The sequence below is a fragment of the Castor canadensis genome, chromosome 12, assembly GCF_047511655.1.
Source record: "Castor canadensis chromosome 12, mCasCan1.hap1v2, whole genome shotgun sequence".
NCBI lineage: Eukaryota > Metazoa > Chordata > Mammalia > Rodentia > Castoridae > Castor > Castor canadensis.
In genome coordinates, this window is record NC_133397.1 from 37,255,917 (window position 1) to 37,281,190 (window position 25,274).

Sequence of the window (25,274 nt, forward strand, 5' to 3'; positions counted from 1 at the left end):
AAAGCCTTTCATAAAACACCAGCAAATTAATTTGGTAATTAATAAAGAGGATAATGCATTGTGTTGAATCTATTGAGTAATTTGTCTGTTTTTTAAAGTGAAGTCTAATTTTTATAAAGGCAAAATCATCTCTTAGACAAACATAAAGTGAGAAGTGAAAAAGATTTTATCTAACTCATTAGTTAACAAGAGAACCAGTAAAAATGCAATGTAAGGTGGAAAATCAATATAATTCACATCATCACATCAAAATAAGACAAACATGGGGCTAGGAATGTAGTTTAGTGGTAGAACAACTGCATAGCATGTGCAAGGCCTTGGGTTTGATTTCTAGCACCACAGAAAGAAAGAAAAGAACAAAAAGAAAGGAAGACAGAAAGTAAAATATGATTAACTCGATGTAGAAAAAGCATTTGATAAGAGTTCAACATCTGTTCATGATAAAAATGCTCAACCAACTGTAAACATAAAGAAAATTCTTTAATAAAATACATCTAGGAAAAACATAGCTAATATCATGTACCTTGATAAAAGACTAAATGCTCTCCTCCTATGTTTAGGAATAATATTCTTGCTACTCCTATTTAATGTTATACTGGAGTTAATAAACAATGTAACAATAAAAAGAAATCAAAGGCATACTAACTGGGAAAAAACAAAACTTTTCATTCATTGGTGAAATGATTATGTAGTAAAACCTAGAAAATCTATTTTAGAAAGATACTTGAACTAGTAAGTTTAACAAGGTCACAGTATGAGGTCAGCATATGAACAATAATTATATACCTATTACATAAGCAATGAATACATGGAATTTAAAATTTTAGATATCAAAAAATCATGAACTATTATGGAATAAATCTAACAAAATATGTGTAAGATTCACTATCCATGGATTATCACAGCCAGTAGTCAACAAAATTCTATAAAGGGCCAAAGAGTAAATATAATAGGTATTCTGGGTAACATGGTCTCTCTTGCAAATATGCAACACGGCTAACACAGAGTAAAAGCATCCACAGAAAATATGTAAACAAATAGACATAACAGTGTTTCAATAAGAGTTTATTTACAAATAGGAGGCAGGCTGGGATTGATTTGTAGACCATAGTTTGCCAACCCCTGTTATACAGAGATGCACTGTTTACTATTGATTAAAGGTCTCAGATCTAGTGAAGTTACTTGCAAACTTGTAGGCTTTTATGAGGTAAAAATGTATATAATTTCTATCTAGTAGAACAGATAACTCCAGAGAGTCACAATCTGTTTAACATTAAACTGTTTTATATCTAACACAGCAATCCTCCAAACATTCCTCTTAAATTGCCTATAAGAGATTCTGGTTTTTCAAATGTTCTTTGAACTGGTCATAATCTTTCTGGTTCCCTTATTAATTAATACACAAACCTATATATAAAGCATAGAATATCTCCAATATTTTTCCTCTATAAGGTACCACAGCAGCATATGCACGGGAAAACAACTAGTTAGCTAACTAGTTAGCTAGGCATTAACATTCAAAGACCAGGTAAACATCAATTTAGTAAGAAAAGGAGTGCTGAAAGAGTTCCTCTGAAGCTGGGATTTACATACTTCATTCTGCATTCCTGGTCATTTCATCCATAGCCTGACTTTTCAATCATGGCTCTTTGCCTCTGGAATGGTTAAAAGGTACTTCCAATACTAAATTTTTGCCGTGAAATCTTGATAGAAATACAAAGCTTTAAAAAAATGCTGGATTTCAAAAGTATTTACTTAATAATTTTTAAGAAAATTTACCATAAATACTTCTAAAAAAATTATACTTTAACAATGTCAATTTCCTCCCAAATTGCTGCATATTCAACACAATTCCCAACAAAAAACATTTTGTCTATTCTTTGTTATTTCATGTGAGTTTTGCAAGTGTACTCTGAAATTATTTTTTGAATGAAAATATTTTTAAAAATTAAAAATTTTATTAGAAATACATTAAATTCTTATTTTAATTTGGAGAAAACTGACATCTCTATAATATTTAGTTCTACCAAAAATACGCAATAGCAAGGAATGGTAGCATGTGCCTGTAATCCAAGCATTTGGGAGGCTGAGGGCAGAAGGAGTCTGAGTTCGAAGCCAGACTGGGCAACACAGCAAGACCATGCCTCAAACAAACAAAAGTATGCACTAAGGCCACGTGTGAGAGTGCACACCTGTAATCCAAAGACTTGGGAAGCTGAGATAGGAGGGTCATTCTGAGCTCAAGGTTAGCCTGGGTTATACAATAAGACCCTGTCTTATTGCAAGCATGCAATATTCTTGGAAAATAAAGGAGAATCAATGGAAAACATATTACAAAGGATCTCTACAAATAACATTACTGCAAATAAGAGCTAAGGGATTAGGTACAGCCTACCTTAGAAGTTTAGGCTCTGAAACCCTGAAACAGCCACTTTTTTTTGAGTCTTTCTCATTGTAAAATAGTAGTATTCACTCTTTAAAACTGTTATGAAGATTCAGTGAGCAAATACATGTGAGAGCATATAATAATCTTTGACTTAGAATAAGTGTGATGTAAGTGATGGCTAATAGCATTATTACAAAGTGAATGTACAGAAATCAATCATCTTCAAAAGAAAAAATGGCACAAATCAGAAGATAAAAGTACCTACTGATAACAGCAATAAGAAATGTAAAACTTAGAGGAATATGCACTCTACATGAAAAAAAAACTTTAAAATGTAATGCTGTTGAGTAACATAAAAAGAGACAAATGGAAAGGCATAGCATGTTCCTAAATATGACAATAGCATATTTGTGTAGTTAATAAGTTAATGTATTCATGCCATTAAAATGTTAATAGTATGTTATGTACAGTTAATAAGTTTACATATTGTCATGTATGAATTTAATCACAATAAATAAAGAAAAATGACAACAGAATTGAGAATGGAGGCCCTAACAATTTGATTTAAAGTCTATAGTGTATTGGAAAAGAAAAATAATAAGGGGGCAGGAAAGAGTTTTTGCCAAATAATAAAACATAAAGTACTGTGAATAGTCAAACTTCGATGAAAGAAGTTAGTTCTAAAAATGCAGAAAATAAGAGCATTTTTTCTTATTTCACTATGTAGTTGAACATACTGAAAGTCAGTACATGACTAAGACAGCCTTTCAGTTAGGGAATAAGATTTATTTCCAATAAATGAGTGTGGAACGAAAACAAACTCATGTTAGAGCCATTCATGCATTTATTTTTTTATTCCTCTATGTATTAAGTAATTTTCATAATGGTATTTTTAACCATTATCAATATTATCTTTATCATAATTATAAATGACTGTTACTGGGAATTTGTACATATAGCATCTCCTCTCCTTATATCAACCTTACAAATTATGTACTATTTTCATTTTGCAGCTAGGTATGCTACACTTCACAGTTTGAGTGGCTACTCCTAGGTCAAACTTTGAGAAAATAGGGGAAGAGAACATAAGCCCAGTTCTGCTTGAGCCCCAAACCTTTTCCACCATACAATCCTCTATTTTCAAAATAATCCAGCTTATTGATGAAGCACTACAAATGGAGCATTAAAAGCAGTGCCAGATTTCAATCTGCATGCCAAGTAGGAATGCAGTAACTACTAAAAAAGCCACAGTACTTTCTATGAAGTGCTAAGTATTCAGGGTCCTTGTCTGATTTATCATTTTCATGGTAGATTTCTGGCAATTTTAACTATTAGAAGACATTCCATAAGAATCTACCTTATATGAAACTTCTTCCAAAAGAGGAGCATTCATGTAAAGCTAGCATAAGCTTCAAAAGAATTTTATATCAAGGAAAAATTTGTAACTATTTTATTTTGTTACTCTTTTTATTTTCTATATTTTTATTTTATTTCATGAAGTCCCATTATGGGAAACTAAAAAAAATCTGTATGCCAAAAGAATATAATGCTGGTTATTCTGATTTCCCTGTGCTGTGTAGTAAACCTCCTGAACTTCCTATTTTTGGAAACTGAGGTATCCCTTTAATCTTGTTCCAGAACTGCTAACAGTGGAAAGACACTAAAGGGCAATAGGCCCAGAGCCTGGAGCAGTCAGGTCTCCAAATCAAGGAATAAAACAAAGCATAAACAAGCAAAAGCATTTTGCAGAAAAATTTTGTAAAATCAGTGTCAGTGTTCACAATCCACACAAGAAACGCCGCTGAAGTGCAAGTCACCTCAGACTAAAAGGGGCCCTGAAGCCAGGTCAACATTGTAAAGCTCTCAGAGCTGATATTTACAGCCTTGCTAATGCTGTACCTGTAGAAAACAAAACAGTCCTTCTTTCCTGTCCTTCCCAATGTTCTATACATAAACTGGAAAACCCTCTCTTTATTTGGTATGTGAAATTACAGTTCAGAAAGCACACATTTAAACTGTCCAAGGATAGATTCTCTTTTGCATATACCCCTGAAATAAGGCCCTTAACCAAGCAGCTGAGACAACTGAGCTAACATTTAAAAAAAACTGCATAAAAACCAACTGCTTTTAAAAATGGTCTCCAATTAGGTTGTCACTTTTCAAAGTTCTCTTTGATTTTATGGCTGAAAAACATACAGAACTTATGTCCCTTTCCAAAACTACATTTGGTGTTAAGAGATTTAGTAGACTGCCCTCAGTCAATGCTAAAGATCCATATTCTAAATACTCAGCCTCACGCACTGAAGGCCACACGTTAAATAAATACAGCCTGATTCTGTTCCACTTAGAAGCAAAACAACTTAACACTTGTAGTCAACAGTGAGGACTCTGCTGGTACTTTTCTGACTGAAGCCCAAATACTACACTAGAATGAAATCATATGTCAGTAATCACTGACAATCAGAAAGCCCTGTGCACAGGCTTTGACAATCTGGATACACGCAGCATGCTTACCTTTACTCATCCCTGTTCTGAGAAAGAAAATCTGTTCCTCTAAGCATGAAGACTAGAAAGTAGGGTAGACTACAAAGAGCTTGTCCTGGGGATTAAGATTTATGGGTTCTGGTTGTTAAATGCCTATGTGACTTCACATTTAGCAAACACTGCAGGAGCCCCTACTATTATGACAGAGCCCATGTTGACAGTGGGAATTGAAATGATAAATAAAGGCAGGCTCTGTAGACTAAAGGATGCTAGGTCTCCTCCACAGGCCTGTTCTCTCATTTGTGGACTCCATAGCTGAAAGGCCACCTACAGATTTAATAATCTGTGATTAAACACCATCTTTTCTCAGGCAGAACATAGCTCTTTGAGTGGTACAATGTAGGGGGACAAAGAAGTTGACAGTGCTGAGTCAGCATAAATACAGCAACTTGATGGAGGAGTTTAAAGAACCTCTGGCAAAACGGTGAATTGTTTAGAACTAGTTTAGGGTTTGTGAATTGACCCTCTCCTACTTGAGACATTTAATATCCATTCATAATGTGGCACTACCACAGACCTGGAAGTGATGGAAACCTGATAACCTCATTCACAAGAAGGGATTTGGAAATTCAGTCAGTAATGCTTGACTAGGTAATATATGGAGTTTCCCACTCCTGCTTTAAGTATAAATTTTATTTTTTTTTAAAAGAAAAGAATGACTTAACCATATGCAACTCAAAGATAAGAAAGAAAATGTCGAAGTTCCAGGAATAAGGAAGGAACTGGGAGCCAGGGCAGTGAGTGAGAGATGAGGTAGAATGACTCATGGGGGCATTAGATACTGAGCTGAGAACGCTATACAAAGCTTGCAGCCACAAAAACTTCTCTATTCATTAAAATAAAGCCAACAACTAGCCACAAGCTAGTTCACTTACCCTTGGGGCCAAAGGTGGAAAAAATTAGTTAACAACCAGAATTCCAGTTTGAGACAGAAATAGGTAGTATGAGAACAAAAAATTAAAATAACAATAATGTCCACCATAGAGTTCACAAAGGGCTGCCAGGAAAAACAGTTGCTGGAGATGAACTAAAAAACAGCTAGAAACCTTGGGAAAGACAGCAGGCAGAATTCATGTTCTAACTGCAGGAAACCAATAACTGGTAAAGACTATGAGAAATGTGTTTGAAACAGTAAAAGAGATTATAGAAGGAATAAAAGCCATAGGTAAAAATTTTTATGAGGAAATAAGAGGTAGATTTTTTGGGGGAAAGTCTACCTAGGTCTGAAAAAAGGTAGAAAAGGTCTTCATTCATTTTACTGTGTCACTACACAGAAAAATGAAAGCAGAGTAAGCAAACTGGATTACATCTGAAGAAACAATGAAGAATAATGCCTAGAGTGATGAAGAAATGAGATGTATGAAAAAACACCTCAAAGGTATGGACAGATCCAATAAAACTAAAGAGCAGTGCAAAGAAGAGATAGGAAGAAGGATCATGAATCAAGAGAGGAGAAATTAGTTCTGTTTTTTCTATAGCACATTGGGTAACTATTGACTAAAACAATCTATGACACCTTTCAAAACAAATAGAAAAGAGCACAAAATCCCCAACTCAATAATGTTTGAAGAGAGAGAAGTGCTTATTATCCTGATTTGATTATTACATGTATCAAATTGTACATGCATCAAATTACCATAATGTACTCCATAAAGATGCACAAATATTATGTCCCAATAAAAAATAAACTAAAACTTTTTAAAAAGTCAATTTTATGAATTGAAAAAAGAAAACAAGTAGCCCCAGTCTCAGAAAGCAGACAGAACCGTGAGGCCATATTCAATACAGAGAGGTAAGAAATTTTCTTGAGCTGAATAAAGGTGTAAATTCAGATTAAAGAAGCCCGTCAGATTCTGAGTATAACAAAATTAATGGACACCTGGGACCATCACAATAACACTGCACACCAAGCCACCAAAATGCATTAATCCAAAAAGGAGTGACAAAATCATGACAGCTGTCTCACTGTAACAATAGATTGACAATGTAATACTCAAAATGCTGAGGGAAAATAAGTGTCAACCTAGAAGTCTGCACCATGAACTTATCATTCAAAACTGAGGGTAAAATATTTGCAGACCTACAAAGACTCAAACAGTATACTACACAAAGATGTTTACTGAAAATTTAATAGAGAATGTAGTTGAATAAGATAGAAATTAAAATCAAAAGGAAGGAGTGAAATGCAAGAAGAATGAACTAGCAAACTGGTTAAATATACTAGCAAACATATATTGAGTGTAAAATAATAAAAGTAATGCCTAGTTGCTTATAAAAACAAGATGGGCCCAGTAGAGAACAATAATGTGGAAGACAAGGAAAGGAAAGTCAGAGCTACAGAAAATATCCTTAAAATTTTCAGGAAAATCTCTTAAAAAGATGAATATAGAATATATAGCTTCCAAAAGATTAAGGAAATAATAGGAGACAGGTTTTTAAAAAGACAACAAAGGGAACATGTGGTAAATAAAAACCATGAAATAATATGACCTAAAAAGGTCACCAATATCAGGAATAATTAATGTAAATAGATTTATATCATCTAATAAAAGGCATTATCTAGAAAATAATGGGACTATCACTACACAACTCCAGAACAGCTAAAATCCCAAAGATTGATAGTATTAAGTGCTGAAGTGTCAGAGCAATAGAACTGTCATTCATTGCTGGTGGAATGGTGCAGCCATTTTGGAAGACAATTTGGCAGTTTCTTACAAAGCTAAAAGTAGATTTACCATTTGACCCAGAAATCTGCTAGGCATTTATTCAACTGACTTGAAAACTTAGGTCCACACAGAAACCTACACACACAAATATTTATATCACCTTTATTCAAAAATTGCCCAAAAGTGGAAGCAATCAAGATACCTTCCAGTAAGTGAACTGGGTAAACAAACTGTGGTACATCTATCCATGAAATAGTATTCAGCAATAAAAAGAAACAAGCTATGAATTCAATATGGATGAATATTAAACACATTTTTCTTTGTGAAAGAGGCCAAACTGAAAAGGCAACAAATAATACATGATTCTGTTAATATAACATTCTGTAGGAGGCAGAAACAGATCAGTGGTTGCCAGAGGTTTGGGGAGAGGGAAGTGTTTGACTAGGGAAAGCACAGGGAATTTTTTAAGGTGTAGATCTAGTCTATATGATATCGTAGTAGTGGACAGTTGATGCTATGCATTTTTCAAAATGCATGAATCTTTCATTTTCAGCACAGAGAATAAACTTTAATGAATACATAGTAAAAAAAAAAAAACCAAATAGGAGGTCAGGGAACAAAAGAATGCAACTGTAGCAAAAAAATGTAATTGTATAGCAAATAACTGGAAAACAGTGTTTTGACTAGATTAAAGGATTAAAAACAAGAATTGTGTTGGGTTCTTTTTGTAAATCTTCCACTAGTACTAGTTTTGTACAACTGGGATTAAAGGAATAAATAAAATGGGTAACATAATGATTTTTCACTTTTGGAATGAGAGATTACAGGTAAGCAAGGGAATAAACTAGAATGAACCATGTAGTACTAGACTAGAGTCAAAGACATCAGTGTGAACTCATGTCAAGTTTAATACAGATACAGAAAGATACAGAAGTAATTATACTTATGTGTGTATAAATGGGTAAGTAATGTACATTTATTTCCTAGCCTGGTCCACTGAGAAGACCTTGAAACAAGGTCCATACAGTGTCTTGATCTTGGTTTCCAAAAAAAGGAAACAGGGTTCCTTGGAGAAATGACTAATTCTAGATATGAGTGAGCCTAAAACAACTTATAATGCAAGAAAGGAAGAAAAATCAACCAACCAACCAAAACTAAAGGCTGATGGAATGTCAAAGGGACATGGGAGCCAACCTGAAAGAGCTCCCAAAACTAAACTCAGAACTAGGTGAACAAAAAAGTAAATGATGTAACATTGGATTATAGCCCAAATTATAAAATATCCTTGAGTCCACACTGATGTAGAAATGTTTGAAAATATAAGTAAGTTGTGGGCTGGCAAAGTGGCTGAGGTGGTAGAGTGCCTACCTAGAAAGCTTGAAGCCCTGAGTTTAAACCCCAGTACAATCAATCAATCAATCAATCAATCAATGCAGAAGAGACAGATATCTAACCTAGAAGAATTCCAAATTCATGTTGCCACTCTACCCTTTTGGAATATGGAAGGAGGGGGTGCAAGCGGAGAGAAGAGTTGACTGCACAGTGTGTAAACCTGGTACACACTATCTATAAGCTATATGATCAACACTAACATCAACAGAGATATGTCATGGTGAGAGCATGTTAGACTGTACACTACACAATGAAAATGGCACCATCACCTCTGTGGTCTTCTTTCCCAAACCTTCTAATCCTAACTTAAAAAAAAAAAAAAGACAAACCCAAATTAAGGAACTTTCTACAAAATATCTGGCTAGCAGTCCTTAGTTAACACTATTAAGGTTATTAAAAACAAGGAAAATGTATGAGAAGGTATCATAGACTGGAGGAGTATAAGGGGATTATTAAATGTAATGGATCCTGGAACAGAAAAAGGACATTAGATGACAAACTAATTAAAATCTGAATAAAAAGTGTGCAATTTAGTTACTGTACTAATTACTTCCTTAGTTGTAACAAATATACCACAGTAATACAGGATGCTAACAGTAGGGAATATTGGGTGAGGGGTATACAGAAACCTTCTATAGTATCTTCACAACTTCCTGTAAATCTGAAACTATTCCAAGTAAAAAGCTTATTTAAAAAGAGACAATGACAGATATATGCTGTTTATAAGAAACAACTTAATGAGACAAAAGGATTAAAAAAATGTACTAAGAAACAATCAACAAATTGTTGGTTTTACCAATATCAACCTTAGACAAAAATAGAATTGATGCTAAAAGGTTTACTATGGCTAAAGAGGGAAATTACTTAATGATAAAAGGAATAATTCTCAAAACAAACAAAAAACCCATAGCATTCATGAAGATTTTAGGCACTTTAAGAACACTGCTTTGCCACAAGCAATAGAGGACCTGCTAAGCAAATGTGAAGCCCACAGTTCAAACCTAGTACCACTTAAAAAAAAAAAAAAAAAAGCAAATCCACATCCATAAGATGTTGCCACATAGCTTATAAAATGATAGATTAAGGAGGTAAAATAATCAGTAAGAATATATAATATTTAAGACTAGGATGTGGCTCAGTGGTAGAGCACCTGACTAGCATTTCAAGGTCCTGAGTTTAATTCCCCACCACCTCCACAAAGAACAAACAAACAAACAAACAACAAATCCCACAATCAAGAATATATAGGATTTTAGTAAAAGCGAGAGCACACAAGGGAGGGGTGAGGATAGATAAGACACCTAAAAAACTAGCTAGCATTTGTTGCCCTTAACGCAGAGAAACTAAAGCAAATACCTTAAAAGCAACTGAGGCCAATAGGAAAAGGGGACCAGGTACTAGAGAAAAGGTTAGATCAAAAAGAATTAACCTAGAAGGTAACACACACTCACAGGAAATCAATGTGAGTCAATGCCCTGTATAGCTATCCTTATCTCAACCAGCAAAACCCCTTGTTCCTTCCTATTATTGCTTATACTCTCTCTACAACAAAATTAGAGATAAGGGCAAAATAGTTTCTGCTGGGTATTGAGGGGGGGGAGTGGGAGGGGGTGGAGTGGGTGGTAAGGGAGGGGGTGGGGGCAGGGGAGAGAAATGAACCAAGCCTTGTATGCACATATGAATAATAAAAGAGAAATGAAAAAAAAAAAAGAATATATAGGATTTTAGTAATACAACATAGTCTTTGAAACACACACTTCACAAATAATCATATTACCATACCATAAAAGTGGCTGCAACAAATCTTTAAAAAGGACTATCATCATGGATTACATTCTCTGATCACAAAGTTATTACTTTTAAAAAAATTAACAATAAAATAAGTTAAAGAATGAATCATAATGAAAATTTCCAAGTATTTAGAAGTGGACAAAAAGGAAAGTATCTCTGGGCATAGTTACACCATGCTGTATCCCCAGCATTCAGGACATAGAGGAAAGAGGATGGTAAGCTTTAGGGCAGCCTTGGCTACATAGTGAGACCTGTCTTAAAAAAAACAAAAACAACAACACAACAAAAGAATGAAAGTACCACATATCAACCCATGTGGGAGCAAGCTAAAATGTTATTAAAGAAACATTTATAGCCATAAATGTACATATCCAAAAGAATAAAACATTAATAAACATCTAATCCAAGATGACAATAAATATTAATGAAATTAAAAGTACCACATAGAGATGATCAATTGTATTAAAATTGGTTCCTAAAAAAGCTGATCAAACAAACAATGTAGGCTTACTACATGCTTAGTACTAGGTGTTCTAGATATAAAATTTAAGGGTGGCACAACTCCGGCCCTCCACGAATTCAGTATCTTCTTAGTGAAATGAAGAAGTTAGGTGATAACTAGAACATAAAGCAACATATGATTTATGGTATCAGCTATAAGGGTTACCATAAGCATTTTAAGCTAACATACAAGACAAACTGCAACACACCAAGCTCTCTGTTGGTCATGTGAAAAATGGCATAATCGATCAGTAAAGGTTTAATTAGTCAACCACCTACCTGCTTGCTTGGTCCCACTACAGTATCCTGAAAAGGGCTCATTTGAACCAACACTTCCTAAACTGTAACAAGCAGATGAGTGTATCTGGGAATCTTGTGAAAATGCAGGCTTTGATTCAAGAGGTTGGGGGCTTGCACTTTCTACTAGTTCCAGGAGGTGCCCAGCGCTGTGGCCCAGCATTTACCCTGAGAGGCAAGGCTCTCTGGACTATGTCTGGCCTCAGGAAATGCATGCCCAGTAGGAGCACACTACAGAAGCCTACTGCAATCAGAAAGATCAATGAGGAAAGCAAACATAAAGTGAAAAATGTTGTCAATCCTCAAATCTATACCAAAATACTGAACAAATACTTAAACAAATAGGCAGGCATTTAGATTTTTGATTTTGTTTTTTTAAGTTTACCTTGTAGCTTCAGTGTTTAGGCCTCTGCTACTTCTCCCACTAACATATACACAAGCCACCCTCATCTTCTCCGTATGAATTTAAAAATAACCAAATTCATGGTGACCAATGCAGTGATACCTAAGATTCTACTTCTGAAACAGAAACAGCTGGGAATTGTGCATCTCTACTCATTCTGTGCTCTCCTTCAGGAGGAAGAGTAATTGTAAAGAAACAACAAAGAGAAAAATTGAGGTCAAAGAAGACACACTTGTGGAACACTATGGTCCTCCTTTAATGAGGCTGTGGAAGTCCTGGGGAGGGGTGGTCTGCAGGAGCAAGAGCCCACTGCCACATAGGGACTAGGAAGAAAGGGCACCGACAGATTTTTTTTTCAGAAATCTACCACCTTGTACTCTTTAAATTGGTGGGAGTGGACTGTATTGCATCTCTAATTCACTCTCAGAGTTTTCTTTAAAGAACATGGTCTCAAATTTTAGCACCTTAATTTTTTTAACACAAAGTTTGTAAACTCAATCATGAATATTAACATAAATGACTGCCTATGTTTTTGTTCTCTAAATACACATCTGATGGCTATTTTAAATTTCCTCTCAAGCAAACTGATCAATGAAGATTGCTTTTTAGTATAAGCACAGTTTTGGTAACTGGACAATTATATGTCTCACATATTTGAAAAATGTAATTCCAAAAGAGGAAATTGACACTGCATTTCAGAAACATGTTAGATATAACCTATAATCTGAGAAGAAAGGAAAGGTATAACACCTACCTGCTATAAATCAACATAAACTTATATGTAAAACCTGTCTAACTCTCTGCAAGAAATAAAGACTTTTTAAAGGCTAGAGTAGTGAATAAGGAAAAAGAGTTAAACAGCACATGTAAGATGTTAATTATACAGATCTCTTTGAAGATTAACAAAGGTGATGGAATTTTCTGGCACTTGTAAACTCTTCAAAGTCACAATAAAAAAAACTTTTAAATCTATTCAACATAAAAAATAACTCCAAACAACTTTGGATTCCTTTTTAGAAATATGATTCTCAGGAAGTTAATGAAAAAAAGTTCCTCCTCACTAGAAATTTTACTTTACAGAGCTTAATAAAGCATTCAAAATAGGAACATGACCATTTTCTCTACTGAAAACAGAGGTTTACATATTCAGCATGAATGTGGTCTGGTAATAAAACATCTGATACCTGTACACATCTAACAGCTACTTCATAGTGTTACCAATGCAAGCAGGCAACAACCATCCTATTCAAGGAAAAAAAAAAGTGGAGAAAGAAACAAGAAGGCAATAGTCTACTATCATTTGGCAAAAAAAAAAGTGAATATTTGCAAATGCAAGTTCTTATCTCAATTATCAACTCCATTCACATGAAGTAACATTTCATTTGCTTGCTTTTCTCAACAAATATACTTATCCAAAGCAAAAAAACCAACCAAACAAACAAAAAAACCCAAACAATGTAATATGTACAGTTCTCCCTCTCCCTTCTCCAGTGCTTGGGATAGAACCAGGGCTCCACATAGTCTAGGCAAGTGCTCTACCACTGAGCTACATGCTCAGTCCTATCCCTCTCTTTGAAACACACAAAAAAACACGCATAAGAAACATTTGACAATTTCTTTAAAAAGTCTTATATATCATAATATTTTTGAGAATCAATCTCAAGTTTACTACTGGCTTTCTAGATACTTATATATCGGGCCATATAATATTTAAGAACCCCCTTTTAAATAAAGCTAAGTAACATAATTACTATTTCCACCATTTTTTTTTAGCACCCTTATCTAGACTTATCTACTAGCTTCCTTTTTGAGGTCTAAATCTGGCAATACGGGGAAGACTTTATATTTAACTTCAAGTTAAAACTTTGATTCCCTGGGCTAAGTTTGCAGCAGAAATTCTGTTCTTAGAGAAGATTTAGCCACATGGCCTCCTGCCCCCCCCCCAATGCAAGAGAGGCTCAATGAAATAGACAGCAATTATATTCAGCAGTGCATCAGTCTTTGAAGCACTAGAAGCAAGAAAATTCTAATTATGTGTTATTTTCCAAAGCTCCCTGAATCTGGGGAGGGCAGAATTAAGTTTCAACTATACATTGTGCAAGCGGATCAGAGGCAAGTTGAGGCAGGAAGCAAACTCTAAGCAGCTAGGATTTTAAAAGTGAGCCGGCTTGTATGTTCACAGCACTTTTCCAGAGGGGGAGGGAGTAAAGGAGACAAGGAGAGAGGAAACAAGGGAGAGAGGGAGCTTCCTTTGTAATTTCCAGTATGAGTTTTGTAAACCTCCTATTCAATGATTTCTCCTAGCCAAGTAATAACTTGGCCCAACTCTGTTTAGCTTTTGAGATCAGACAATATAGAGCACATTCAAGGTGGTACAGCTGTAGACTTATCCATTGATTTCTATGCATAGCTGATTGTAGCCTGTTGAGCTACAACTTATTCCTGGGTCAGAAATGAATCATGGGCATTTAAAAGAGTCGTTTCACACCTTATCCCATAGGAATGATGGAGAAAATCCATATGTACTATGGAAGAAAGGTTCAACAGGAAGCAATCCCCACCCCCACCCCACAAGAGACATGTGAAAATGTCTGGAGACATTTTTCATTATCATAAAATGGAGGGTAACAGGGGGTAGTTCTGGCATCTAGTAGGGAGATATTACCAAACACATTACAATGCCGAAGCAGACCACCCACAACAGAGAGTATCAACAATGCTGAGATGGAGGCCCTACCACAGGATGGGATAGAGGAGATAAAGATACACAGAGAAATATAAGAATGTCATTGCCATCACATGATTTAAAATAGGAAACAAGTTTTATTACTTATTTAAGCTTTTCTTTAGGCCCATGAGCTCCTTTTACTTTAGGCCTCTAGGGTGGCTGACAAATTGTCTGACTATCTTCAAACACAGTGCCAACCAATTCTTTAGTAACTGAAATACATCGTGTGCTCTAAATAAATCCAGGGGCTATGGAACAAGCATATATACTTTGCAATCTCAAAAATGTTATACTAACAAAAACGATGAGGTAGTACTTTTGCCTATTAAATGGGCATATGGTTAAAGAAAACAATACATAATACTACATTCACTGCATGAGGAAACACCAAACAAATTCCATCACATAACAGGACTACATCCCATCAGATGTTTCATAGGATTCTAGGAAATGACAGAAGCCTAACAGTATATATATACACGGTGTGATGCTTTGCTTTATTGTGTTTTTAAAGTTCTCTTAGAACTATCTTGAGTCATAAAAAGTCCCAAACAATAAAAATGAGATGCCTAGGAATACTTGGAAAGCATGTTTTCTGAAGATGAAAAATGAACTTGGAAAAGTGCTAGATTAATCTATCTCAGAGGATCCTATATCTCCTTTCACTTTATGAACTTCAGATTTCCCCTTTGGAATGGTGAAAGAGTTCTTTGTCTCAGACAGTGTGAACAGTGTTCTTTCCTAATTCATCAGGTTTCTGATGGGGTCGAAGGGAAAGGATGTAATTCAAAACAAAACAGGTGAAAAACCTGATAGGCAGGAACTCTACTTTTAAAAATCTGAGCTAATCTTTACTCTTATTATCTTTAATGTGACCTACATGAAGGTAGAGAACCCAGTAATTGGCTAAAGGAACTTCTTTGTAAAGGATGTTAACACATAAAGTAAAACCTGCTTAAAACTGACTTACTTCTTCTATGTACATACAACATATGAACAGAAATTCTCATACTTTGCAGTATTATTTCAATATACAACATTAGGGTTGGTGGAGTGGCTCAGGTGGTAGAGCGCCTGCCTAGCAAGCATGAAGCCCTGAGTTCAAACCCCAGTACTGCCAAAAAGAAAAAAAAAAAAAAAGGAAAAGTTAATATACAACATTAATTTTCATAAAACAGAGGTTTCTTTAGCTCAAAATCCCTTAGTAACCATCTACATCAGGGAGCTTCACATTGTTGGATCATGTACTCCTTCCTATAAGAAGTGAAGGTGATGGTGGTGATGGCAGTGGCTACAGTAACAAGCAATAATAATAGCAGCCAACATTTACTGAGCACTTACTATATACCTGAGAATTTGCTAAGCAGTTCCCAAGTACCAACTAATTTAATCCTCTCAACTACCCTGAGTATCACTGTGCAATTTACAAAGGAAGAAATGGAGGCAATGAAATTCAGTAACCCACCCAAAATACAACTAGCAAGAATAGAGTTGGGATCTATACAAGTTGGCTGCAGAATATGCTTGTGACCTTTAAGTACACGCTCCCATCTCTTATGTATTGTTTAGAAAATTATATGCTCCGCCAATAGGTACATTACATGTTTTATGTAAAATATCAAGTAACAGTATGAGACAAAAGGAATAACATGCTACAAGTCTTCCATACACATGATCATCTTATACACACCACTGTGAAGACCACAGACCTACAGAATCAATGTTGGGTAGCCTGGCATTTCTGATCTTTCACATGTTACACCTGCCCTCTAATCCCATCTCTCCCTGACACAACCCTTAACCTGACATGCTGGCTTGCACATGACCACTCACAAAAACTTTCTGATGCCTTCTTTGGTGTCTTGTCTCGATGACAGAAAATTAGGGTAAAGGTTTATCCCAAGACCCAATGCTCATTCCAGTCCATCTTGGCCTTGCCTTTTAGATAAGTAATTGTGGCCATATGCTTGGCATATATCACATGCTGCCACATATTTCTGTGTAACTGTTTGTAGGATTGATGGTTCATAAGCTTCTTGAGGGCAGAGAACATGTTATAAACTTCCCTTTGTGTCCTCTATGGTACCTGGCATAGTATTATGCATTTAATTACTATCCAGTAAAGATTTGCCAAACAATAGCATAAACATTCTCCACATTTACTCTACCATCTCTTAGGTACAGATATGGAGATGAGGTAAGGTTCATCTTGGAAAGCAGAGGAAGTGACATGATGGTTACTTTTCTCTGCCTAAGCTCATCAGAACCACAGTAGATGGACTTGATTCACTGTGATCCTAAAAGGAAAGCACTTTCAAGGTCCCATGAACCCTGGCCCCCAGAGCATGAGGACTTCACTTTACAGAGCTCTTGAGTTTCTAAAGCAATGGTGTCCTTCCTGGCCTCACTTATCCACTACTGTCCACTATTTACACTTCTCTTCAGGTAAAGATAATCTCAAATATACACTAAGCATACCTACTTACAGAAATCTGTAATCATTACAATTACAGGAGAAAAGATGTCTATTTTTTAGCTCCTCACCTCCAAAGTCTTCCCTGTCCCTTAGTGGAATTTGCTGAAATGTTACCTTTCCTTTTTTTTTTTTTTGTCTTTTTAGATGTGGGGGTGGGGTGGAGTGGGGTGGGTGTGTCTCACTATATAATCTAGCCTACTCTAGAAGTTATTATATAGCCCAGGCTGGCCTTGAAATCACAATCTTAGTGCCTCAGCTTCCTGAGTGGAATTACAGGTGTGGACCACATACTCGGTAAATGTTAATTTTTCAACAATGACTACTCTGATTCTTCTTACCCTATTCTACTTGTTCTTTTTATCCACAGCAATTATTACCTTCTAGCAAACTATATAATTTACTTATTACATTTACTACAATAAGTTCTAGTAAGTTTTATTATACTATAACTTATTACAGTCTGTCTCCCTGCTGCTAGAATGTCAGATCCGTAAGAGAATGGATCTTTAAAAGCAAGGATCTGTCTCTTTTATCTGATGTATTCCACATACACAGAACAGTGCTTGGCACATAGCTGGTGTCAATCAACAACTGTTGAACAACAAATAAACTGACAATGTGAATTTTCATTGCACTCCATATCTAGAAGGCCCCCAAAAGGGTCATTCTTCCCTGAGAATTTTCTTTTCTTTTTCCAGAGAAGCAGAATCATACAGTGGTTAAATGTACAAACTCAAAAGCTCTTCTTGCTGCCATTTATCCTTGGATAACTTTGATGACATCTCATAAGCCCTTTCACTCTCATTTTTTTCATCAGCAGGATGGGAATAAAACCTACATTCTAGAATTACCTCTGTAGGTAGTCAATAATTGGTACTGTGCCCAATATAAATATATATACATATATATATATATATACACATACATATACACACACATAATACTCAATAACTGGGGGGGAGAATGGATAGACAGATAAATATAGTCTCTTCACCACTTCTTCTATTCTAATCCTAAAAAGTAACAAACACCGGGGGACACGTCAACTGACCATCCTCTAAGGTCCACATACCCTTGACTGATACCCTGCATTTGGAGCACTACAAAACCACAGTAGGGCATTGCCTGGTGAAAAATGACTACGCCAATGCTCTTGAATCTGGTAGCTAAAAGCTGTCTCCAACACCCAAAGACTATGCCCTAAGTAACATACACATACACACACACACACACACACACACACCCCATGAGGGTTTATAAGGAAGAGATTAATTCACCTTCAAAAGTAGCAAGCATTTTAATTAAAAATTACTTTTCTGGGCTTATATCCAGAAAGGAAAATATTGCCAAAAGGTAAGATTTAAACAGGTTTAGTTCTTCCTTTTTTTATACAAAAGAGCCCAGTGCTTCCCAATCCTTTCAGATAAAGTCACACAGAAGATAATCTTTCTTTGGCACTCTGGGATAAAAAGGATGCCGCTATTCCCAGCTGCAGGTGACTACCAGCCACCTAGGCCATACTCAGGCTCTTTGAGCGCTAAAGGGATCAGTAAGTACCTTCACACATCTACAATCACACTTTTGGAGAAGCTCTGCTTTTGCCTTTCTTGGGCTAGGGACCTTCCTGGAAACTGAAGATGTTCCTCTTTTCATACTAACACAATCCTCAAAAAGGAAGGGTGAATTTGACCACTAGTGACAAGAGTGGGCATTTTCATTAAAGTATGACTCATTTCATAAAAAAAAGCATGCTGAAAAATAATCCACTTATAACTTACAACATCACAATTTCATGCTTTTATTTCTGATTTTCTATTCTGAAATGATATTTTCTGGGCATAAAATAAACAATGATGGACATAGATCAACATCTTATGTCACTAAATGAAACCCATCAAGTTATGTTCCATTTCTGGACAACTTGAACACTTAATTTTATGTTTCACAATTTTATATTGTTAAGAAATATGGAAAAGATTAAAATTCTTAAACCATAAGGTCTTGTCTACAGTTACCCTTTTCAAAAGATGGAAATAATTCTTTAATTATATTTAATCACAAGTATTAATACAACAATAATAACTAAATATCTGTTTCAGTAAACATGCATTTGGTTATAAAAACTCCAGTAGCATATACACTGAAGGCTGCCTCTTTCACTGCCTTTCTGTTTGCTTTGACCAATTGTGTCTGTAGCAGACGTGGGGGTTGGCGGTCCAATCCCTACTTCTGGAACAGTAATTGCTTCGCATCACCAGCTAGCCAACTTGGCCTACCATTAATTCTTTCCAGGTTTCTGCTTTTTTTCCCTACAAAGGGGAAGAATGTTGTACCTGTCAGCCCAGCTCTACTATTCCCATCTACATGGAGATCCTGACTAATCTTCACACAGAGCACATCAAGGTGCTCCAGACATGCGGAAATGGCCTTAGTTGCTCTGTATCGCTTTTATGACCAAAATGCTGCCTGGCTGCTTCATCTTTCGCCTCCTCTTCATTTGTTACTATACTCTGGTCACAGAGGGGTCATTTGGCTTAACCCAAGCTCCCCACACTGACAGGTAAAAAAGCCTTAAAGGAAAACTCCCTGTATTTCAATAGCACCTAGAACAGGGTAAGCATGGGATATTTGCAAGTTCAGTCTTGACCACTTTCCCATGGTCCCATTAGCTCTCAGACCCAGAATCCGTAATTCCTTGGCTGCCCAAGTTTGAGAGGGTTTTTTTTCCAAGACTTTAGGGATGACAGAACATATAGCTACTGTGGACATAGTTATAGCCTGGGTTCAAGGGAGGATTCTGTATTTCCAGGCCAGGAGTCTTAAATGGAAGACCAAAGAGAAAGATGAGAGAAACCAGTAGAGGGAGAATACAATGTATCTTTTTCTAGCTACAGCTTCTCTGGGTTTCAGCAATTCCCTTTGTCCATTTTTATAACACTGATGGACTGACTTTACTTTCAATGTTGAGGTATCGAATCACACTGGACTTAAGGAGACCAATCAAGTGATAAGGGATAAAACCAGAGCAGAGATAGATTCTTGGCTTAATTTCCCTGCCCATAAAAAGTTTCCATATACTCTAAAGACAAAAAGAACACAGGCTTAGAGTTTATTATCTTAACTCTATCACTGACTACCTCTGTAACTTTATGCAAGTTGCCCTCTCAGACTTACCTCAAATTTTTCATTACCGAGAGGCCAAGAGACACACAGAGAACATGACACCCATTTTACTACCTTGCAGAGCTGCTTAAAGTATGAATGAACTCACATATGGAACTCACATGGCATGCAGGAGGTACCCAAAATGTTCGTTTTAGTTCTCTTATGGTAAACTTTCCAAACGTATGGGCCTAGGCTATCTTAAGTTCATCACTGGCTGATATTTCATATCACCCAAGTAGGCGGCACTGCTGTTCAGCTCCACAGCCAGAAAAGTGGAATCTTTGTAACTCAAAAGTCCACCCCCGCGGCCTCCAAAATTGGGGTTTGGGCTTACGCTTGCTAGGCAAGTGCTCTTACCATTTGAGCCACTCCACCAGCCTATCAAAATTCTTAAAGTGCAGAAATCAAGGCTCCAAATTGGTTGGGGGCAGGGCAGGGAATAAAAGAATTAAAATGTTTGGCATGCTCTGCTGGTAAAAACTGAAAAAATGTAAAACCAGCACTAGGAGAAAAGTGTAGATTATATTCAGACCAGGAAAGGGATGTGTGACACTGAGGTAATTATTTAGATTAACTGAAGAAAAAAGAATACTCTTGCCTAGAATATTCAGATAAATGCAAAGTGGTATTTCTACTTTTCAACAGCCTAAAGCATCTCACTGTCTACTCTGCTTTTTTGGTATAAAAGAGCTTCATTACAGGAAAAGCAGGGATCAATTTTTATATGTTTACACCATCTGAAAAAATAACCAAGAGAGACAAGAAATAAACCAACTCCAAATTCAAATTCTTCTTCAAGTGATACACGTCTTTTTTTAAAACACTAAAGTGTTAGTTAAATACACAACAATCAGAATAAATCTTTCCTCAGGATTGTTGGCCAAATTCTTCCTCAATACAAGAGAACTTTATAAACTGCAATATAATTTCTTGGGAGTGATAAGCAACCCAGTAATAATGTTAAGCCCCCAACATGAAGAATTTCGGCAATAAAAACAGACAGTTAATTCTGCTTAAAAGACAGGGAGGGTAGCCTTGTCAGTGTTGCTCCCAAATGAGGTAATGTCCATGGCTCTTATCTGGCCTTTATTGAGATTAATGTCATTTACCCCTGGCTCTTAAGAACCTGCTGCATAATTTCACCTTTTCTAATGTGCACTATTTCCATCCATTTCAGCATGCAATTATGATCCTCTGGTTTTGAACATGATTAAGAAATGAAACCCACATGTTCTTTTTATGCATATCTTATAATTTGAGTCTTTTTTCCATAGTTCCCAAAAATTCAGATATCAGCACATTTCTTGTTTTTAAGGTATACTATAGCTGTATTCTGAGATTTGATATATTTGTGTAAACATTTTCAAAGAAATCAAAATGTATAATTCAAGGAAATGTTCTGTGAAAGAATTTGTTTTCTGATTACAAAATGATTTCCTGCTCTTGAAAAAAATAACAATTTTATATTTACTTAGCTGGCTCTGAAGGTCCCATAGAGATTATCATTCCTTTCAGTCCCTAGTATCTCTTTTCCAGGTGCAAGTTCTTGCTGGTTTCAAAGGTAGCTTTATGTAGAGAAGGAAGCTATAATCTATAGATTTCTCCTTAACTTAACCCTTTAAACTTTCCCCATAAAGAGCCATGGGATGAAACAGAGCTATTTATTACAACACAGATGTGACATATGAATGGACAAACACAAATACTTATTACTTCCTTTTTTTAATCAGGGTGAAACCACCTTGATAAAGACGAGTTTGTTTGACAAACATGAATACAATACCCAGCACCCACATTACTGGCTTTTTTTCTAACAAGTCCTTCATCTCACCAATACTTAGGAACAAAAGCAACAGCCACACAACCTAAGTTAAAAGGCTTTTAGCATTCCCAGAGATAGAGTAAAAGATCATATTTGGCTGCTGGGCAGACTGATGAAGCACAGCCAGACTACCAGTCGTGGGGGGAACATTAGGTGGAGAGGACCACTCATACAATTGGTTGAAAGAGTGCAGAAGCAACTTCAACCTTACTTCTTCCAAAGTTCAGCTAAGAATGGCTCTTCAAGACAGTCTGGCAGCTGATCCCCTTGACAACTGGGCATGCCTTCTAACTTAGCTACAGTTTCCACTTTGAAAAACCTGTTATGCTTTCCCCGTTGTCACTAGCCCTTTTCTTTCAAAGTAGCAGCAGAGTGACAGACCCAAGAAATCTAACTTGTTTGAGCAAATGATGATCTTTGGGCCTATGCAGCCCATCTCTACAACCAAGATAGTAACTCCTGCTCTGCGTCATCACAGATGTAGTGAAACTCAAGGTAGGTAAGTGGTTAAGAGTTTATAGTAAGAAACCACAAAAGGCCTATAATGTACATAACACAAAGCAGATGATCCCAAAGTGCAGTCTAGGGCATTTGGGAGCCCTTCACTTTCATTTTCTCATGATGTGCAGCAGAGTATGCAGAGGTTTCAAGGGATGTCTTTACTGACGATAAATGTAGTATGTGCTTATGGGTTTCTCTGTCTTAATATTTCCTCAGTTTCATTTTTGATTTAAATATTGAGAGGTAAAAGCTGTTTGGGAACCTCAGTAAGTATGCAAAGAAATCCTGAGACCAACTGAAAACTACCAACCTAGAACTTCAGTTTGACCCAAACTTGCAGTTCCCACATGGGCTGACTTCTTGCCTACCTGAAGAATTGTTCTAGGATTCCTATGATACTCTGCATGGGAAACTCTTTCCCTCCCTTCACTTGACTACTTTCTTTCAGTCTCTGCTTAGATGTCACCTTCTCTATGATGTTTTCCCTGATTTCCCCAAGACAGGTGAGGTGGCCCTGACATGTGCTTACCCAGCACTTAGCACACTGCATTGTGATTGCCTATTTTCTGGTGGTTTATTGCCCCTAGTCTCCTTCAGAAGAAGTTGGTCACCAAGGACTGACTTAGTCATTGTTCTAGCACAGCCACACATTATAGGCATTCAATAAATACTTGTTGAATATATAAAGCAACCAAAGAAGACAAGGTAGGTATTACATTCTTACCTATGGGAAATTAGTTACTAAAAATATTAGTTTTCACTATAGGACAGGCTCATTAAAAATTATGATGTAATAACTTTCTATCATATTATGTAATACTCTAAAAACATTATATATACCAATTAATTTAGACTTCACATATTCCTCATGAGGTATATGCAACTATTGCAATAGCTTCAGAAATGAAGACACAGAGGTGTGAGTAGTTCGGGGTGTATACTTGATTGAAACCAGGGCAATCTGCTCAGACTGTCATGCTATAAACCACTCTACACCCTGCCTCCTGTGTTAGCAGTGTAGACCTCAGGCTTATAACATGTACAGGGATCTTAAGGCCAACTCTCAACTCTGTTCCTACACCAGGAACATGAACTGACATTTAAATTCCACAGCAGCCCCACACCCATGTGAATGAACACAGTGGCCAGGTGAACAGAAGATTTTACCAACACTACCTGTCCTCAAGACAGGACTTAAATAGGTCAGTTTCATTAAGAAGCTTATATCTCACTCATTGTTCTTTCCTGTTGTTAGTAACAACAACAAACTTGAATATTTATTCAAAATAAATAAATAAATATTAAAAAGGTTTAATATTTCCATGTACTATTAATCTGTGCTACAGAGCAATTGTTTCTAATGTGTATAACTCTCCCTGGACCTCTTGAGCTAGTTTTTCTCTCAAGGAATGCTCACAGCTTCAGCCTGAACGGGGGTGGCCCAGAATGTTCCTTAGGCATCCTTGATGGAAAATAATGCAGAAAACAGAGGGTTTAATGCAGAGGATAATCTGACAGAATCAAAATGCAACACTGCATTCATGTTTGGGATGAAAAGAAAAGCATACCTGTGAGATTTGTGATCTCTCAGGAGTAAATTCTACAGACAAAAGTTAAAAGCCTGTGTATCAAATCTTTATCTGCTAACAGTACATGAGAAACCAAAGTTTATCTTATGGTGTTTGACAGAAATTACACAAAGTAACTTTACTTACCTGGAGAAGTGTTCCATGAATATGGTTTTGCCGGAAACACTGGTCAGTGCTATTAGGAAGGGTGGCCAGCAGAGCTCGGATAGTATTAGGAACTTGGTCTATCATAACAAATGGAACCAAGGCACGAGCTGCCATCTCACGAGAGCGGTAAATAGGCGAGTGACCACACCTGGAAATAAACAGAAACACAAGACCAACTCAGTATTCACTGATACATCTGTGCCTTTATATATGTGGACATTCTACTGAGCTTGGCTAGAACAGTCAAGGGAGAAGAGGGCAGGAGCTGCCCCTAATTCCAAATGATGTTTTATTTTGCATTTAAATTAGTTCTACAGGTGACCTTGCTCTTTCTAAAAACATCATTAGCATCCATAATTTTGTTATTAGTTTTTTGAGACAGAATCTCACTTGTAGCCTGAATTTGCCTCACATTCATAATCTTCCTGCCTCCTGAGTACTAGAATTACATGTGCCCACTACCACACTTGAAAGCATCTGTTTCAAGGGTTAAAAATAGATAGGCCTTGGGGGAAAGACAGTAATAAGTAGGCAGCAGCAAAAATGGCTTACTCTTCAACTCTAATGAAATAAATGTTGGAGAGTGCAGACGATGAGCAAAAAGCACTGTGCTAAGTACCATGACAAATGTCACCACTGTTGTCTCTGAGGTGCCACATTGTTGATGCAAGATGAGAACAACATCTGAGAAGACCAAAAGTACGAAACAGTATGAGAAAAATGGTAAGACCATGATCTTGGCATTATGGCTACAGGAAGTCAAAGGAGGAAGGATGGGAATCAGGAAAGTGTGATTCTAGTGGGCCAAAAGAAAACAAGAAGTTTTTTAACTAGAGACAGTAGCATAAAGCAAAGGTAGATATGCT

General features: G+C 36.3%; 1 protein-coding gene across 9 annotated transcripts in view; it reads right to left on the bottom strand.

Annotated features, from left to right (window-relative positions):
* Thada (THADA armadillo repeat containing) overlaps window positions 1–25,274 on the bottom strand; it is a 321,031-nt gene that overhangs the window by 124,056 nt on the left and 171,701 nt on the right. For all 9 annotated transcript variants that reach the window (XR_012439673.1, XM_074049587.1, XM_074049582.1 and 6 more), the window contains one exon: window positions 24,388–24,556. Coding sequence is in view for 8 of the 9 variants with exons in the window: in XM_074049587.1 (XP_073905688.1) it covers window positions 24,388–24,556 (169 nt within the window). In the remaining variant the exon portion in view is untranslated. The remainder of the gene's footprint in view (window positions 1–24,387; window positions 24,557–25,274) is intronic.